Here is an 18,618-nt window from a genome sequence, read left to right as displayed (position 1 = left end):
TTTTTATGCACGGATCTATAGGGGGTCGGGGGTCTGAACCATTTAACGAACATTAACAAAATAAATTTTAATAACATTTTAAATGCTATTAAAAGAAAAATTCAAAATATTCTAACTCCAAAAAAGGTGTTAATTAACTTTTCACATGTTCAACATATCACCCAGAACAACTGAATCAATTTCAACCAAATCATCTTTGCCTGAAGGCGGGCTTTCATTTTTTCTTTCAAATGAAAGTACAGACTGACTTCCAACAGGATGTCTTTATGGGAACAAATAAAAATAGCAATGTGTCCTATTGCTTTTAAACCTCGAATTTAGAACAAAATAGCCAGCAATATCAAGACTTAAATTACATATTTAGAAAATAAAACGGGGAGTCGATTAATCCTGTTATAATTACAATGCATACATGTATATATATGCACTATGAAACACGACTTAAATCATGTATATATAATTTTAGCAGTATCAATGAAGCAGGCTATTTTTTTTTTATAATTATCCAGTGGAATGTCCCTTAAAATCTAAAAATATTGCATCTTTATAAAAAAAAAAACCACGATGGATAAGGATTTTCCTGCTATTTTTATGCATAAAAAAAGATGAAAGTTTAATTCAATTTTATACAGTATAATCTTGTAAGAATATAATAGTCTTATCTTTAGAGGAAATGAAAGAATCTATTGCGAATAACAATTGAATTGACCTATAGGACCGTGTCATGTTGTAAATTTTGAATTTACTGGGTGGGTGTAAATACAAAATTTACAACATGACAACCGTATGAGTTATGGTCGCTATACTTGATTATCTTTAACTTTTATTTTCAGTTTACTTTCTATAATACGACACATGTTCTTTACATACGTTTATTTACCACCAGGGACATATTAGCAACTATGGAAAGTCTCGTGTTACGCGATTTAAAACCCCGCAACCTCTTTGCTACAAATATTAAATGCACGTCGCCTTAGTTTTTTCAACAGAAATAACAGGAAGAACGAAGTTTGTAAATGTAGAAAGATTTTTACGAGGCGTTCGGACACTACCATCATTCAACGTACATTCAACTGAACTCTTTTCGCATTAACAGCCGCATCCTTTGTATAAAGGGACTTAATCTGATGCCGGGAAGATAGGGGGACGGATTTCAAACTCTAACTGACCCATCCCCAATTTTTTAAATCTATAAACCTTCCTCCTGCAGTTTTGGCATAAAATGTCACCAATGCACACATTTTTGCAAAGAAAACTGCATCTTCTTTGCAATACTTCTCTCACACTTGAACCATTTTCCTGCATAAAAAAGAAAAGGTGTTTTAAAAAAGTATGCCCACAGATGGAATCGAACCAGGGCACAAAATCTTCATTTCTTATATAGCTAGCGGTTTAACAACCTGAGCTACCCAGAAATTGCATATTTCGGTGTAAATATAATATGATAGAAATCAGTTTCTGAATTTGCAAATTCGACCCCAGGGCCAGGGTCCCCCTAAAAAAATCTATCTCAATTTATTCCTTTGAACAAAACCTATCAAAATATCTTAGATTTTTTTAGGGGCAGGCAGATCTTGAAGGATATCGATCTAGGCCAAAACCCACGAAGAAATATACAATTTTACTGAGAAAATGCTGTTTTCGCCGACTTTGAAGATTAATATTAAAATGGAAGAGCAATACGATAGGTTCAAAATGTAAACTCGAAAATTTTAGAAATATTTTTAAAAATATGTACGATAGAAAATAACAACCCCCCCCCCCCCCCAAAACAAAAACCAAAAAAAACTTTGATTTTCAAAAGTAATTTTTTCCCCAGGAAATCCCTCCTCTATAGGTAATTTCAATTGTTATTCGGAATAGATCCTTTACACGCAGAAAGATTTTGATATAAAAAATAATTTTTAAATTAAAAAAAAAAGGCGAAGAATCCTCATGTGAAAATTAAATAATAGGCTAATGAATACCCTTGATCCGTAGAAAAATGCCGAAGTACAATGCTTGCATTGCTTTCTAAAATGCACTTGAATTACTTTCTAAATTAAAATGTGTACCCATTATTGTTTGATTTTTTTTAATGAAGTATTAGTGAAAGTTCATGATAAGTTTTTTTTAATCAGGAGAAATTCAAGTTATCCCTATTATGATCGGGATCGAAATTGTAGAAGGTGAATTAAAACGCTTGTGAGACATTGATTTTTTCTTGTAACTGCCACCTTGACTCCCAAACAGATCAATCGTCTAAGGTAGAATCATAAAATACTATACTCTTAAAAGCAGCAGTCATACATTCATACAGCAAAAAGTATTTAAGAGTATTTAACCTTAATAAATATGTGAAAACATTGGAATAATCAGGAATGAAATTTCAACGCATTCCGATGTGTATGTAGAAATGCCAATGGTAGACAGGCATGGCAAAGATACATTTTATTTTACATTGTGATTGATGACTTAATTATATTTTTTGCTTTTATTCTTTTGTAGTTCTCGGAACCAACATTCAACATGTAGTGCTTCATGCATATCAGAATGATCAGATCAAATTCTACTGTCTACAGCTGTTCAACTTCTAAGGATTTGAAAAACTTGCTGTCATGTCTGTCTTTTGAGAATTGACAGGTGTTTAAAGTAGTTACATTCTGTGATATCAAATAATCAGGTTTGATCTTTCGAGATTTCTGTGCACATAAACCAGATGGTTCTGCAAACACTAAACCAGTCTTATGCCAGTTTTGCCAGATCTCTGTCCAGGATTCTTTTGTTTTTCTTCCGTTTTGCATGGCAGACTAAGTTTAGTTTACCATACTTGCTGAACAGCACAATGCTTGCGCTGGATTTTAGAGTCAGGGTGGTGATTCTGCTTTGAGAATGTGACATTCATCAAAGTGGTTTTTATCAAATTCCGTCCAAAAATCTGTGATATTAATCTATTTCCTTATTTATAACCATGAGTCGCGGTGTGAGGGACTTGAGAGACCTGATATGTGTGTCTAGATTGACAGTTCGAGATAGTGACGAAGAAGTAATATCCGACGATGAAGTTGTTGTTAAAGACCTTGATGCACTTTCAATTAGTAGTGCAAGCTCAGTGGAAAGTCTGAAACGTACAAACTCTGTAGAGCGTCATGTATCTCCTGATTCAGGATGTGTCACAAACAGCAGCACTCCACCAGAAACTGCCATTGAGGCTGATGTTACCCCTAAAAGAACAAAACCTAAAAAGAGGAAAAAAAGAGATAAAAAACCAATGTTTGATATCATTCCTGGGACCTTTGACCTCCCAAAAGCAGAAGTATTACCTCCTGTGGCTTCAACTTCTTATGGCTCAATCTTGTCTGAAACTCAGGATGTTGATGATGTGTCCTCCCCTGTGGTCGACAAAAGAGTTAGGTCCAAGGGCACAAACTTTGATGACATGATGTGTTACATTGATGCCACTGTTGTGTCTACGTGGCTAGCAAGAGCGAACAAGAGTGTGCAAAATTTGTGTGATTTTTGTCTCAATGCTGAGAAATTTGTTCAGTTTTCTCATTTTTGGCTGTCTGACTTCCCTGATCAACAGAAAAATGAAATATTTGAACTGGAGTATGAAATCATTGTTGAAGAAGCTAACTTTGCATTTGCTGTAGGTAGAGACCAGAGGAAAGTCATAAACCGAGACATCCTCAGCCTTATATCCGCCATATTTAGAGAATATCCAGGAGTGCTGCTAAGTAGCAAAGGGCCATACATGTTTTTAGACTATTTACATGTCTTGTCATCTGACAAACACACAAGCTACAAGCGACTGCTTTCAGACGTGAAGTGTTCAACTCGTAACAAACAGTTTGCTCAGTGGATACTGGCCATGAGGTCTTTCACTCTTCTGAGCGTGTGGAGTGCTATTGTGAATTTTTATCGCAATCTTAAAAGAGATGTTTCACCTGGTCAAGATCGCTCACTTCTTTCCTCGTCCTCCAAGGAATCCATTCACCATCAGAGAGTAGTTCAGGCCATTCGGCTGGGATTTGTGGATGTCCTGCATTATTACATCACCACTGCTCTCGTGAATCCTCACTACAAAGACAGTCACAATAGGACCTATATCTTCACAGCAGTGATGTACAACCAGCCTAGTGTTCTCCATTATTTGATAAACAGGGTAGGTTCCCTCGGTCTGATTTGAGTGGAATCTTATGTTCTCTACTCTTCTTTCTATCTACTGTAATTGGTTCATTTCTTATGGGCTAATTTAATGGGTTGTCCAAAATAAACAGCTTTATGGAAATGAAATATTCAAGAACATGTAATAACTAAAAAACAAAAATAAGATAAATATGAATTTGTTACAGCAGAATGTATTCAATGTATACAGATTCTGACATCGTCTGTGACCCACGTGTGATTCACATCGTTTCTCTCCATCATGAAACTTGTGGACTCAAAACCGTGGTTTGCGACGATGAGATTCTGATTTCCAATGTTAACTTTTTTATGATTCCACTTTCTACAGTGTTTGATTATCATAATCTTTGTCAAGCAAAGCATGAGAATGTTGAACAGGCTTTATTACATGTAGATCTATTGGTCCATGATTTGTGTAAGGAAGTCAAGGTAAAGAAAGATCTGTTTATGTTTTAGGTGAAGCCTCCGATTGATGTGAACTGCCCTGCGGACACTGGAAACACACCACTTCACGCTGCGGCTAACAACGGCAATGTTAATTTGGTAACCATCCTTCTACAGAATCCCCGAATTGACATCAACAGCAAAAACCCACAATGTGAGGATGCAACGCCCCTCCATCTGGCCATCATGCTTGGTAGGTTTATGTTCACAAAAGTTGAAACAAAATTGACTTTGAGTGGGATCTACATAATAGTCATTACATGTAATATAGTGTTTCTAAATGTAGAGAGGACTTTATATATTGTATTGATATGCCTTAAAAATAAATTTTGTTTGTGCACGCCCCACTAGATGCCATATTTTTGGTAATGGTGCATAAAAAAAATTAATTTCAAACCTCTCTTATTGAATAAATAATGAATCTACAAAGTCCTTCCTAAAAAAGAACTGATTTAATATGCTTCCGAGCTGGATATACTGGTATATGTCAGCAAGTTTGATGAGGTGGCTTTTAATGTATATTTTATCAGTTCATAATTGTTTAACTAAAGTGCAATTTTAATGGATAGTACAAAACTGTGATACATAACGGTATTTTATTTACAGGAAATGATGAAGTAGTGGAGAAACTGTTAAAAATGGGAGCCAATGTGCAGCTGAAGATGGGGGATCTAACTGCTCAAGATATTGCTAGAGACTTTGGACATGCAGAACTTTTGCCCCTGCTTACAACTTAATAATATGTCAACAAATAGTATATTTATTTCTGAACAATTAGTCAAACATTTCTTTAAGTTCAACCTAAAGTTGCTTACATGAAACAGGTGGATTTTGTGATTTTCATTATATGGTGTACATATATACATTTTATTGAAAACAACAGTAAAAAGTCCCCTATTTTGTGCCATGCTTCCAATTGTCCCAATTTTAATTTTTCTTGTTTTATACACTATATTATGTTTGCGAGTGTCACTTTCGCTTTTGTAAATATTAAATCATTATATTAATTTGTGTAGTTTGTTCTGTTTTAGTTCATGAGTTGTTTAAAATGAATTGCAAAATCTTAAAGATCAATAACAAAGACACCCAGTACATGTTTTAAATGTACCAATAACCTCATGTAGTTTGTCAGATTTTATTAAAAAAATGTTTCTTCTAAAACCATATATCCTGACTTCTATTTCAAATACAGCTATATTGTAGAGACAGAACTATTTATAGGATGAAGTTTGTTGATTTCAGTTAGTGATTTGATATGGTTTTTGGGTATACTGAATGTAAAAATTTTTGCTTTTACAGTATAACTATATAGAATAAGAAAAGAACTAAGAACAGAATTGCTCATTTCATGTCTTTATTAGCTGGGTTTTCTGTATACCCAGCAGCTATTCCAAACTGCCCTTCCACAGCTTTCACTACAGGGGTCTCTCCTAGCTGCTGGTCCAGACCTTGCCAGGATCTGTTCGACAGGTACTCCCCTGTAAACGAAAAGAAAGGGAATTTTTTGTAAAATATGTCTAGTGATTAGGTTAGTATAAGGACTAGAGGCTTATTATAGAGTAATAACATGTATCTGAACTACCTGCTGACTCGGCTGGTATTGTAGCCACTCCCAGAGCCTCGCTACGAAGAACAACAGAAGACATCGTCTCTGGTTGATCCTTGGACAGGCCGATGTTTCTCATCTTTCCGGTCACTAGGGATACATCTGCCACTTCTTCATCCGGAACCACAAGTTCTCGATAAGATGATCCTCCTGAATTTAATATGTACTGTGTTGATTTCTATTCACAAGTACAGAAAGTACCAAGTGTTCAAACTCCCCTCCACATAAATAGTTTAACTGATGTGTAAATTAAGAATAAAATGAAACATTTTACCGATGATCTGAAATCCCCAAAACGATTTTAAACTCATAGAGAGATTCTAAATTTAAACTTTTTAGAAAGTCTGCAGTGTATAAGTGTTACCTGGTAAAAGTTCTGTAAAGTTGGTGACATAGCTCCCATCCCACTCAAAATTACTGTTACAAGCCAGCTCCATTTCAAAAGGAGTTACAACTGGCTTGTAAAACTCTGAACTGTCTATGAGGCTATTCTCTGGACAAGCCACCAAAACGAACACATCTATCTCCATAAAGTTAGCTAGTTTTGGAACATTCAGCTTGCCCACTACGAAAGTGTAGCTCTTTTTCCCCGCTTTCTTGATCATGACCTTGAGTCTGTTAATAATGTTCAGATAGTTCACTACTCCTAGGGTTCCTGCCACAATACCCACAATCCTTGCATCCTTCGCTTTCTCCACCATGTGATAACGTCTCATCAGTGCTCTACTGCTCCCGACATTTTCTTTCACTATTTCTTTTTGTGCTGGATCATAGCAACTAACCAAGCACTTGTTGAATGTCATCATCAAGTTCGACAAGGACAAACCCTCCTCTCCAATGTAAAATATTTTCATAGATTCATTAAAATCCTGTTCACTCAAATTGGGGAATAGTCTTCCACATTTCCTAAAAGTGGTATTTGAAGTAAGAGCACCAGTATGTGAGTCATTTGATTCAATATTCTTCTCCTGATTAGAACTGTTAGGGGAATTGGAGAATGATGTAGGAAGATCTAGCTGTGATTTGGTCAGATTTTTATAGACTGGAGTAAGATGATTGGATATTTCATCTAAAATGGAATACAGGTATATTGAAGATATTTATTTTAATTCAATTATAAAAAGTTTATCAATTCAAATAATAAATCATATATTTTTTTATACCTAAAACATGACTATATCCAGTGTCATAAATAAGCACAACATTATCGTCTTTAGGGTACAAATTGGAGAACTTTTGCACACAGTCCAGAACGTCAATCTCTTTGCGTCCAAACACATACAGGACAGGGAGGCGGCTAGTGGGGCTAAGGCAGGCGTGGCCGAAGTGAATGATGCTGTCAGCAGCAAAGTGCTCCGCAGCCACTTCATCAACACAGCAACTATCGAAAGTAAATAAATACTTTAAGACCTGTTAAAGATTGCTCAATCACACCGTTTCTCACAAGAAGCAACACCAAGAAAAATCCATAAGTTTTAACATTGTTGTATAAGTTACTAGACAGATAAATAGAGGATATCTATATTGTGTGATTTTATATTTGCTTTATCCAACGAGTTGAAATGGTGTATACATTCGCGAGGCTTGCCGAGCTAATATAACCATTTCAACGAGTTGGATAAAGCAAATATAAAATCACACAATTATAGATGTTCTATTTATCACATGTTTATCCCAATATACGGTGGATATCACTCATGGAATAAATTTTTGATATTCCACTGTGTGTTCTTACGCCACGTGACGTCATAGTTAATCATTACGTAGGTTTAGACGGTTGATTGACTTAGAATGAAAAAGTAGATAATTAATTCAGTTGAAGGGTGTTGAGATATAAATTTGAAACATTTAATGTTGTTTCAGTTATTTGTCATGAATTCATAAAAAAAATGTTCGAAAATGAATGTCTGTTTCTTAAACTTCAAGGAACTTTTTTTCCATGTGTAACGTTGTTGACGTGTTGTAAATAATGTGTTGTGCGGCTCACAATCACAATTTTTACAGAAAAAGTTGGGATTAACAAAATACTTGGTAAAACATGTGATAAAAAGAATCTCTCATGATTTGCGATGGTATATGATTTTTATCCAACGAGTTGTGTGTTTTCTATCCCCGAGCTCATACAATTTGATTTATATTATGAAGCTTTTGAGACAGTCCCTTGTGTGTCCCCATATTGTTTTTTTTTCAAAGATTAAAAACGATGATGCAACGTTGTGTTATGCGGCTATTGTGACCTTGCGCAATACAATTTAGTACGTCATTCCTGAGATAAATCTTACTGTTTTAATGTAAAGTTTCACTGAAATAAACCTTAAAATAATTTTTTAGCTCTAGATAATTTTTCTTAGAGCTTATTCACTTGATTAAATGGAAATTCCGATTAGAAGACTTGAATAATCAGTTTTGTTGACATACAGTGATACACAAAGTTGCGAATGCTCGTTAGTTTGAATTGACTCGAACAAGGAACAGTTGTTGATGCATGATGTTTAATTAAACAAACACTAGCCTTATGATTCAAAATTGAAAATAGTGAAAAAGGATGCTTACTGGTTGTGGAATAAAAGTCTCATGAAACATTATTTCCGTAAGTTCTTGTATATAAACACAACCAGAGCGCTCCGTTTTCATCGCGTCGTCAGGATGAACTCTTGATAGTTAATGTAATTTGTAGTTTTATAAACTTCACAAAGCAAATTGAAAGTTGGAAGTGGGCTAAATTTATCAAAAATCTTGACAAACAAGAAAAAAGGGTCTTGTGGTTACGGTTATGAATAACAAAAAAGGTGGGGGGGGGAGCTAACTATCCCCCCCCCACCTCACAATAGCCCCCCGGTTCCGACGCCTGTGCTACGCAGTTATGTGTTTTCCTTCTTATTTGTAATTTAAATCTTTGACAAAATCAATTTTATACATGTATTAATTTTTGTAGTAGATATAGTTATATTGAAAGTACTAGCAAATCTTCGAAAATAGGTCACTGAAGCGTTGAAGCGAGGGGCTGTGTTAAAAGTAGTTCCGACCGGAAGTATTTGATATAGCATCACCCGTTTGATATAGCAAAGGTTTATCACACGGGTAATATACACCACACGTATGAGATAAATACAGTTTACCACCATGAGTGTCATAAATGGATATACACTGTACATGTTTATTGTCAATCTGTCAAATAACTTGTGCAGAACTGAATTAAGTGAAATAAAGTGAATTACCTTCCATATGAAGTGTCACCAAGAATAGCTATCTTTTGGCTGGTAGCATTCCCCAATTTTTCAGCAACTTGAGCTGCATCTCTCATGATCTCATCTGGGAACTGGAGTGCCACCTGGAAATTTCAGAGAAATAACTCCATATTTACACATTATGCAAAGAAATTAAGCTGCTTTTCACATAATTCTTTAAGAAATACACATGCATATGTATATTATATTTTTAAGTTTTTATATTGTTGTTATTTAACCATGACAGTTTTGTGCATTCATTAAAGTTAACGTAAAAAAAAATAACAATAATTAATGTTTGAAAATTTCATTGAACCTTTTCATAACCATTGCTAATTATCCATTTGGCACATCTTGAAATTTCATACACATTCTCTATTTCCTCTGTTGCAGTTGAGGTAGTAAAATCTCCATCAATTTTCCGGTTTATAACTAGATCATCTGCTGTACTAAAGGCTGTCATTGTATCTTCTTGGTTTGGCTATACAGTAGTTAAGACTGAACTTGGTTGAACTGTATCTTGATACTAACTTTATGCCAGCTTCTGAGATGGTCCCTTATGGCTTCTGTAAAACACACATGGATATTTTATTGAAATATCTTATATTATTTTATTTTTTTCTCTCGGTTATATCATCTGTCTAAAGAAATAAGTCTATTAAAGTTTACAAATGTGAGAAGAGTAAAGAAACAGTCAGATACTTAGTGATCAGATACATTTTTTGTTGTTAATTTTCTCCGAAAATCCAACATGCATATCATATTCAGCTGCTGTTGTAATTCTTACCACACACTGCTAATTACCTGTGTGATACACCCTATTATATCAATCTATGCAATAGCAATTTTTCTATTCACACGTTTTAATCGCCATGCTCTAAATCCCTACTTTACCAAATCCCGTCAAGCGTCTCAGAGAAGCAGACGAAGGAAATTGTTTACAGAGAAAAAGTCCTTCTGCAATGTTTTGTTGTCAGTTAGATCATGTTTTCCGTTGAGTTGGCGTTATAAAGACGTCATTATTTAGGATTGCAGTTTTAGATAGGATATTAGGTATTTCTATACAAATGGGTGAGGAGAGTTTGTTTTTAATTAGTGTTGGTTATTGATGTAATATTTGACTAATGATATCAGTTATGAGCAAAAATAAAAAAATTATAGGCACACCCTATATGTTCATCACCATCATCATATGCATAAACCATGTTCATTATGATCGTATAATGCAAAATGAGTGGATTATTAATAAATGAAAACACGGATGATTTATACTTAAGAATTACATATGTTAATCAAGGAAGGTAATAATAACTGATCCTGAATTATTAATTAAATTTAGGACTCATAAAACACACTGCATACATACATATATCACACTGCATAAATAAATATACATAGTGTCATTTAATTTTATTTAAAAAAGAGAAATTTTCTCCATCAGGTAAAAATATTACAATACTTAATCATTGCAACACTGGAAATGTTTAGAGATGAAATTGTCTTCAAACATTTTGTTTTAATCTTCTACTGGTAGAATTTAGAATTATAGACTTGCACAACTTGCAGAAAAAAGATGTACAACTAACTGCTACATATTTATTGAAATTTTTATAGTAGAAAACAATTCAGCTTTATGAATCCTTATTTAGGAAGATGAAATCAAAGCATCATTGACAGCAATATGAAACAACCTTATTTCATCGAGTGACCATGTGATGTGATTTGGCCTCCTCAGTCACCATAGGTAATGAACAAATTGTGGAAGTGGACATGAACCAACCCATGTCCTTTGGTGTCCAGCGTGAGGTTCAGTTCCGCTTCCTCTGTCCCAATGACATTGATGAAGTCAAAAGACTGTGTACAGAATGGTTTCCTATAGAGTAAGTACCAGTAATACTACTAAATCTGGATGTGAAGGCTTATTTTTCAATATTTTTTAAAATGCCATTTAAATCTAAATCTCTTCTTTGCAGTTTTGGCTCTTGGAAACATGTATTGAAAAACCTTAATTGGAATCAAATTGTTTGCAACTTATACTTATGAAAAAAATCAAACCCACCAATATTGGGATTGTCAAACTCTCTTTGATGGTTCTCTTAAACTTTTATGCACAGAAATCAGTAGTCTTCTCTGTGGTCAATCATGCATATTTGTATGGTCATAATTTTCAATTTCAATTTCAATTTCTTTATTAACCAATTAAGGGCCCTCATGGGGCAACATGAAGACTGTTGACATACAACATACAATGAACATAAAACATTCAATAAACATATACAAGAGGGAAAGAGCTGGATGATTAAAAAAACTATGACAGACATGAACAATTAAATAGTATATATGTATATATATATATATACGTATAATTATGTATGTTTCCATACATTCAATATAGTGTCTTCTATATATTTGTTAAACACTATATACATAAATATGTCAAGATACAAATGCACATACAAATTTGAAATAGTTTATCATATGATTGAAAAATAAAAAAAAAACAATATTTGAATAGGAAATACAAATTAGGTCATATGTAGTATCAACAATGAGGTAAAGGTTGCAGCATTTTTGCAGTAACACTGGGTGAAAATAATGCTGGATACAGTATTTTATCACATACCAGAACATGTACTTAAAAAATGTAAGTTTAGTAATATCATGCAACTTATGATGTATTTCATGCTTTGACAGGTACCCTGACACCTGGTACCAGGAGATAACTTCTAACCCCAAGTTTTACTCGCTGGCAGCCACATACCATTCCAGGATTATAGGGATTATTGTGGTGGAGGTCAAACAGCTGGCCAACACCAACAAAGAGGTCAGCACACTTTTTGTATGACAATTGACTTCAGTGTAATGATATTGCCTTAATTAAGATTCATGGCTTATGATGTCTAATCAACTTTTCCTTTACCGTTGTAGGATGCAGACATTCTGGCTTCCTATAACTCCTCAACTTGTCAGGTGGCCTACATTCTGAGTCTGGGTGTAGTGGTGGACTACCGGAAACATGGAATAGGTATATATTGTGCATGGAATAGGTATACACTTTACACGGAATAGGTATACATTGACAAGGAATAGGTATACATTGTAGATGTTTTTCTCCATGAAACAACATGGAGTAGGTATACATTGTAGATACTTACCTCCATGAAACATGGAATAAGTATACATTAGAGATACTTACCTCCATGAAACATGGAATAGGTATACATTGTAGATACTTTTCTCCATGAAACATGGAATAGGTATACATTGTACGGTAGATTCTTTTTTCCATAACTTCTTTGATTACTGTAAACATATCACATTTGGCTGTGTATTCTTTTTAGTATTTTTGTGCGAAAAGCTGCTTCAGCTATATCATGTACATCTCTAAATGTCATTCACGTATGTATAAGAAAAGGTACATACAGAAATATGCGAATTCTAATCCACGAAAACTTGTGACAAAATCTTTGTTCACCAATAATTGTACATGCAGAATCGCTAAATATAATACATTTACAGTAAGCTGTTTATGGCCTATTGGGTGATTCCCATTAGATTTTGATGTTACAAAATGTGATTAAAATGTTTCAAAATAAAGATTTCTGTCAGTATCACTTCTTTTACTTTTTGGATACTTTGCTGTTATATGATGAAAGGCTAACCTTTTCTCAAATCTGACTGCACATCAATGCCAGGCTGCAGGCAATATGCAAGTATATGTAATTGAATTTAGGTTTTTATACCCACTGCAAAAAAAGGTTCAGGGTTATAAAAGAATCATCAGTCTGTCTTACACATTATCATCAACATGGCTTTTATATGTATATAAAAAAAAAATATACTAAGATTTATTGGGGTATTACATGTGGTCCTTCTTGGAAATCTGTAGCTAGCTTAAAATGCCATTTCCTTGATATTCAGTAAACAAAATGTATTACTGGGTAAATATCTACATATATTGAGTTTCAATTGTTACAAATATCAACTTATTTTTTTCCAGCCTCGTTACTGTTGGATAGCTTGATCTCATACCTCACTGCCAAGGACCGCTACAACTGTAAGGCCATCTATCTCCATGTCCTGGCCACAAACTGTGTGGCCATTAAGTTCTACGAGAGGAGGCGATTCAAGGTTCACAGTTTCCTCCCCTACTACTACTCGATACAAGGAAAGCCCCGGGATGGATACCTCTATGTCTTGTACATTAATGGCGGCAAGCCCCCATGGTCCACTTTATATCCTTTTATTCTTATGAGATGTGTAAGATAGTTCAGTATTTTATTCACTCAAGACCAGTTCATTGGTATAAGACGTACGTTCAACATAAGTAAATGCAAATGAACACAAAAACAGGCATGGATCACAAGTACAAGTTAATGTAATAAAGATAAGAATATACAGTAGGTTGTATAAGTTTTCATAGGAAGAGCAGACCTCGAGAATTTTCTTAAGAAAGTTTGAGTTTTTAGTTTTTCTACATCCTAAGTATTCATCTGCTTTAGATCTTCATAATATCCCGTAGACAAAAACATTTTTCTATCATTTGCAAAATGTGTACATTCTAAAATATATCATTTTTAACAGATGATAAAGTGCTTTTTGTATATTTTTTTTTTTTTATCCTTTTTTTTCTTCCTTAATGAATTCACTGATTATATCATGAACATGGGAGAGATTCTAATGAAGCTACAACCTTGTGCCCTACCAAGGCAGATCATACGGAGCGTACGTGGATGGTTTTGTCGTCTTCTGGCTGGGGCCACCTCTGACTAGTCATCATTCCATTTCCTACTGGGGAGCATCTCAAAAGAATGTGTTTTTATCAGGGAGCATCTCAAAAGTATTCTATGGATATGTATAAGAATATATATCTAGTACCATGGTCTTTCTTCCATTATCCATAAATGTATTTCTCAAAGTGTAACTTCAAAACTTTATGATTTTATTTATTTATGTGAGATATGTGTCAGGAATATTGCAGGATTTATAAAGATTAGTTTTATGTGTAAAAGTTCAAAATAAAACCACTGTATTCTAACATACAGATCTTAGGTAGTAATATTTACCAGTATATGTATTTGATAGGTGATCATACGATTTTAAATATGCACACCAAGATGTGATGGAAAATTATTAGTTTTACTGAAATCATTTTTACTCTGTAATACAAAATGGAATTCTACAAAAAAAAAAAAATCATTGCTTATCAAGTTGGCAAGTCGGAGTATTTCGAAAATTTCTTCTTCTTTTTTTGATAATAATTCAAATAAGATAATTCTCCTGATGTCATGTTACCAATAGTGGTATTTATTTTTGCTCTCTCTCTCTCTCTCTCTCTCTCTCTCTCTCTCTCTCTCTCTCTCTCGTCGTCCTTACAAAATTACATCATCACTGTTGTATACAAGTTAATTGTGTGCATTGATGACGATAGATAGTGCTTTAAGTTATGTAAGTACACATTTTAAACAATCTTAATTTTTCATTTTGATTATTTGATGAAGTTTTGCATGTGTATTAAGCAAAACAAACTTCTTAATTAGTGTGTGTATGGTTTGTATGAAATTTGTGAATGTGTTAATATAACATTTTATTATAGCAAAGAATTTCATTTTTTTAAGGGTTTTTAAATTACTGCCTACTGAATATTCATATATATTGACACATATTGACACTGAACATTCATCATATTGACACATGGCATTATTTACATGTAAAAAAAAATCACACATACAGGCACTCCTAATTGTAATTTCCTCTCTGATACCCTGTGTAGTAGTTTTAATGTCCATTCTAACTCAAAGGAAATGAAGAAAAAAATTTAAAGAAAATAATTCATGCCACAAGTCCTTAACATTCCACATAATTTATCACTGTCAAATTGAAGTCTGTTTTAAATTAGATTGAGATGATTGAGGCACTTTTATATCAGTAAGAAGATTTTAAACAATCCTGTTGAGGATATCAGTACAAAATGCTCTTTTGATCATGTATCATTTCTTCAAAAATTCCACCCATTTTTTATATTTTTGAAACACAGAACAACTAAAAACCCACTGAAACAAAACCAAAGGGTTCCCTTTTCCAAACATGCCCATGGTGCATTTTTTGTGTGTCATGAATGGAAATTAATTTTATTTACTTTGAATATTTCTATCTTTGAAAAGAGACTGATTCTTCATGCCTGTGCAATTTTCTTTGGTCAGAGTGCATGAATTTAACATAGATGTAAACTACTTTAAAATGAGAAATACTTTTATATCCATTTTCGAAACTCAGTATCGATCACCAACAACATCATTTTTTATGTAAAACTTTGGGACATCTACACTTAAGACACATACCGGTACTTACGAATGAGCAACTGGATGAATGTATTGTCTGCAATGTAATAGACTGTATGATTGTGTTGCTTTTGATTGACTCTATTATGAGTGTATGAAAAGAATGATCTCATTAAGGTTCATTAGACAGTTAGCAGGGTATAACTTTGTTTGTTTCCTGGCGTACTTATTTACTGATAAGTATGATCCCAATTTTACTTACTGAACATTTAGCCTTCTTTAGAGAAAAGTGTTAAACTTTTTATTTTAGCTTTCTTAACTTTATATTTATTCCTTTTTTACATTTACATACACTTTTAAGTTATTTTTTGTAGAGGAATGTAAAACTTTTCAGATTCAATACATGTACTGCAATTGCATTGAATATATCGCCATAAATTCAGTATGTTGATGAGATCCTGTAGAGTTTTTTTGTCCTAAAATGATTTCAATTTGTGACATGAAAATTTATGTCATATTTCATGTATCAATTTAATGCATAATAGATTTCTTGATGAACAAATGTATAAAGATTGAACCCCAAACCAAAGTCCTCTGTCAGAACAATTCATATCTTCTTCTCTTGAAAATGTTCCTGAGTCAAAATTTTTGTTTTGATGAAGATGAAGGTCATGATATTTTGAAAGTTCGTTGCTGTTTAAGACTAGTACTTGTAAATAAATTTCATACACTGTTAGACCAGTAGGATTTCGGATTACATGTATAGGAGTCTTGACTCAGCTGGCTTAGTTCAAGGTTATGAAATTAAGATTGTACAAATCGTGTTTCATGCTTTTGGTCTACAGATAGCATGAGCATGACTTAGTTATTACATGTACAAGCATTTGAAAAAAATGTGTGATTTAACAGTGGAATCTTATTTTATTTGTATACCGGTAATTTATGTTTACAGCATTCCTTAAAATCACAAAATTTCCATTTTCAATTGTTCCATTGAAAGAGAGATGATTGATTTAAATTGTATCAAACTGGGGTTGAATTTAGCTCAATTTTGAAAAAGAAAAAAAAAATAATAATAATTTTACATACCAACCTGTAGGTTAGTTCTGAATTAGGAGTAGACAAACAGTTCTTTAAAAATTGTAAATTTTATCATTTTATTGATTTTTTTTTTAAGGAAAACATCAATAGTGTAGAAATAAGGACATTTTCATATCCATTCCATGGCATTTTCATCACATGTAAAACTAATATACATGTAGCCTCTCAACTCTTGATCCTCTTCATGTCACTATCCTACTAAATTGTCACATCTACAACATCTTACATGTATATGTCATGGTATTACATTATGTGTATAATATTATAATGTTGATCACAACGCCTGATAACTCACCGTACCATCTCTGTGATATATAACGTGTTATCACACATAAAGCTGAAATCCAACTTCACATGACTGTATTATGGCTAGAAAAAAAAACAACTGTGTGCCATGAATCAGAAAATATCAATGTGTCTACAAATGTTGTTTAGGTTTCAAGTGCTAACTGACAACACCAATAAGTTGCATTTCGTCTGTGATAGTGCTGAACACCTGTTTGTATTGTACACCAAGATTTTCTCTGTCCTGTACTCTTAAAATTTTGATTTTTGTTCATCCTTAAGTTGTAAATCCATATTATCTGTATGATACCGATTAGTACCAAGTACATGTATGTATATGCCAGTTCAGAAAAAAATTATTATAATTATGGTACATGTAAATTGATGTAATAATGACGTTTGGATTTTTTTATTTTAGTTTTCTCTGTTTAAATGTAAATTGTCTTTTCTTTTAGTAAATTAAATTTCCATGACATAATGTCAAACTTAATTATTTCTATTTTTTTGACATTACAAATATATGCAAAAAACACAAAGGCATCCTGAATATATTGGTTTTAACTAATATTTAAATGAGGGATCTATATGATTAAAAATAAAATTCAATAAAATGAATGGAAAAAAAATTTGTACAGTATTAATTAATATCTATCTAAGTTTCTATGTATATGAAAACTGCTATTATATTTTTCATGTGTTGACCATTTATAAGTCTAAGAATTGGTATAAAAAAGTGCATACATGTATTAACGTCTGTGTCGTACCATCAATTCATTAGCTGCAATCTATTCTGAAACACAGAGTTACATGTACTGGTACATTACAAACTTGATGTGTGTGTACAATGTAGTGTCAAAATCACCAAGCACCTTACCTTGATTTCATTGACTTTATACTTACATATAATACGTCCTAATTACTGCCCGTGCACCTAATGCAATTGAATTTATCAGGTGTAACCTTGCTCTTTCTTCTAATGTTACAATGCTTAAGTCATGAATTTTTATCTTAAATCAATCTAGAACACAAGCAATATAAAAACTGGTAAAATGTGATTGGATTTGCCACATCTATTATTACTCAAGAATTATCCAAAACCTTGAATTTTATTTGACTGGACCGTGTTCTTTTGATGTTTTTTTTAAAACAGAGTAACAAGTTAACCTGTTCCAGTAACAAGGGCAGTGATTGGGACTGATTGGTTGCTGTTAATGTTTGTATACAGAGTGTCCATTGATTTGTGAGGTTCTATTCCTTGTTATCTACACATTGTATGATTTGTTAATGTCTTTGTGTTATTGTTTTGGAGTCTAGCATTCATTACCATATTATTGATGAAATAAAAGAATCGAAATTATCAGAAAATTGACTTAGAGTTTATTCTTACTCTTTTGATATGGGGATTTAAAGAATTATGAGACATAGAAACTTAAAGAAAAATTAAGTTTCTTGGGTAAGCTTATAGAAGTACCTGGGATGATGTTTATCTTAATTTAAAAATGCAATG

At 33.1% G+C, this 18,618-nt stretch overlaps 3 protein-coding genes across 6 annotated transcripts; 2 read left to right on the top strand and 1 right to left on the bottom strand.

Moving 5' to 3' along the window:
- Positions 1-2,172: 2,172 nt before the first annotated feature.
- On the top strand, positions 2,173-5,879 carry LOC128165297 (uncharacterized). Its single transcript, XM_052829692.1, has 4 exons — positions 2,173-2,246; positions 2,488-4,144; positions 4,624-4,804; positions 5,218-5,879. The coding sequence occupies exons 2-4, from the start codon at positions 2,951-2,953 to the stop codon at positions 5,346-5,348; spliced, it is 1,506 nt and encodes a 501-aa protein (XP_052685652.1). The 5' UTR covers positions 2,173-2,246; positions 2,488-2,950; the 3' UTR covers positions 5,349-5,879.
- Positions 5,880-5,928: 49 nt separating this feature from the next.
- On the bottom strand, positions 5,929-10,355 carry LOC128165298 (2-(3-amino-3-carboxypropyl)histidine synthase subunit 2-like). 3 transcript variants are annotated; one of them, XM_052829693.1, is made up of 7 exons: positions 10,249-10,355; positions 9,761-10,010; positions 9,436-9,548; positions 7,381-7,598; positions 6,582-7,286; positions 6,194-6,367; positions 5,929-6,089 (listed from the first exon to the last, which is right to left on the bottom strand). In XM_052829693.1, the coding sequence occupies exons 2-7, from the start codon at positions 9,905-9,907 to the stop codon at positions 5,953-5,955; spliced, it is 1,494 nt and encodes a 497-aa protein (XP_052685653.1). In that variant the 5' UTR covers positions 9,908-10,010; positions 10,249-10,355; the 3' UTR covers positions 5,929-5,952. The 3 variants fall into 3 exon arrangements, with proteins under 3 accessions (XP_052685653.1, XP_052685655.1, XP_052685654.1); XM_052829695.1 differs by having other exon boundaries at positions 10,232-10,353; XM_052829694.1 differs by having other exon boundaries at positions 10,162-10,300.
- Positions 10,356-10,364: 9 nt separating this feature from the next.
- Positions 10,365-18,476, top strand: LOC128165299 (N-alpha-acetyltransferase 60-like). 2 transcript variants are annotated; one of them, XM_052829696.1, is made up of 6 exons: positions 10,365-10,515; positions 11,094-11,324; positions 12,139-12,268; positions 12,373-12,469; positions 13,445-13,679; positions 14,094-18,476. In XM_052829696.1, exons 2-6 carry the CDS (start codon positions 11,215-11,217, stop codon positions 14,215-14,217), a joined length of 696 nt encoding a protein of 231 aa, XP_052685656.1. In that variant the 5' UTR covers positions 10,365-10,515; positions 11,094-11,214; the 3' UTR covers positions 14,218-18,476. The 2 variants fall into 2 exon arrangements, with proteins under 2 accessions (XP_052685656.1, XP_052685657.1); XM_052829697.1 differs by having other exon boundaries at positions 10,372-10,497.
- Positions 18,477-18,618: the final 142 nt, after the last annotated feature.

The sequence above is a fragment of the Crassostrea angulata genome, chromosome 10 (genome assembly GCF_025612915.1).
Source record: "Crassostrea angulata isolate pt1a10 chromosome 10, ASM2561291v2, whole genome shotgun sequence".
Taxonomy (NCBI): domain Eukaryota; kingdom Metazoa; phylum Mollusca; class Bivalvia; order Ostreida; family Ostreidae; genus Magallana; species Magallana angulata.
This window is presented reverse-complemented; position numbering and strand designations above follow the sequence as displayed.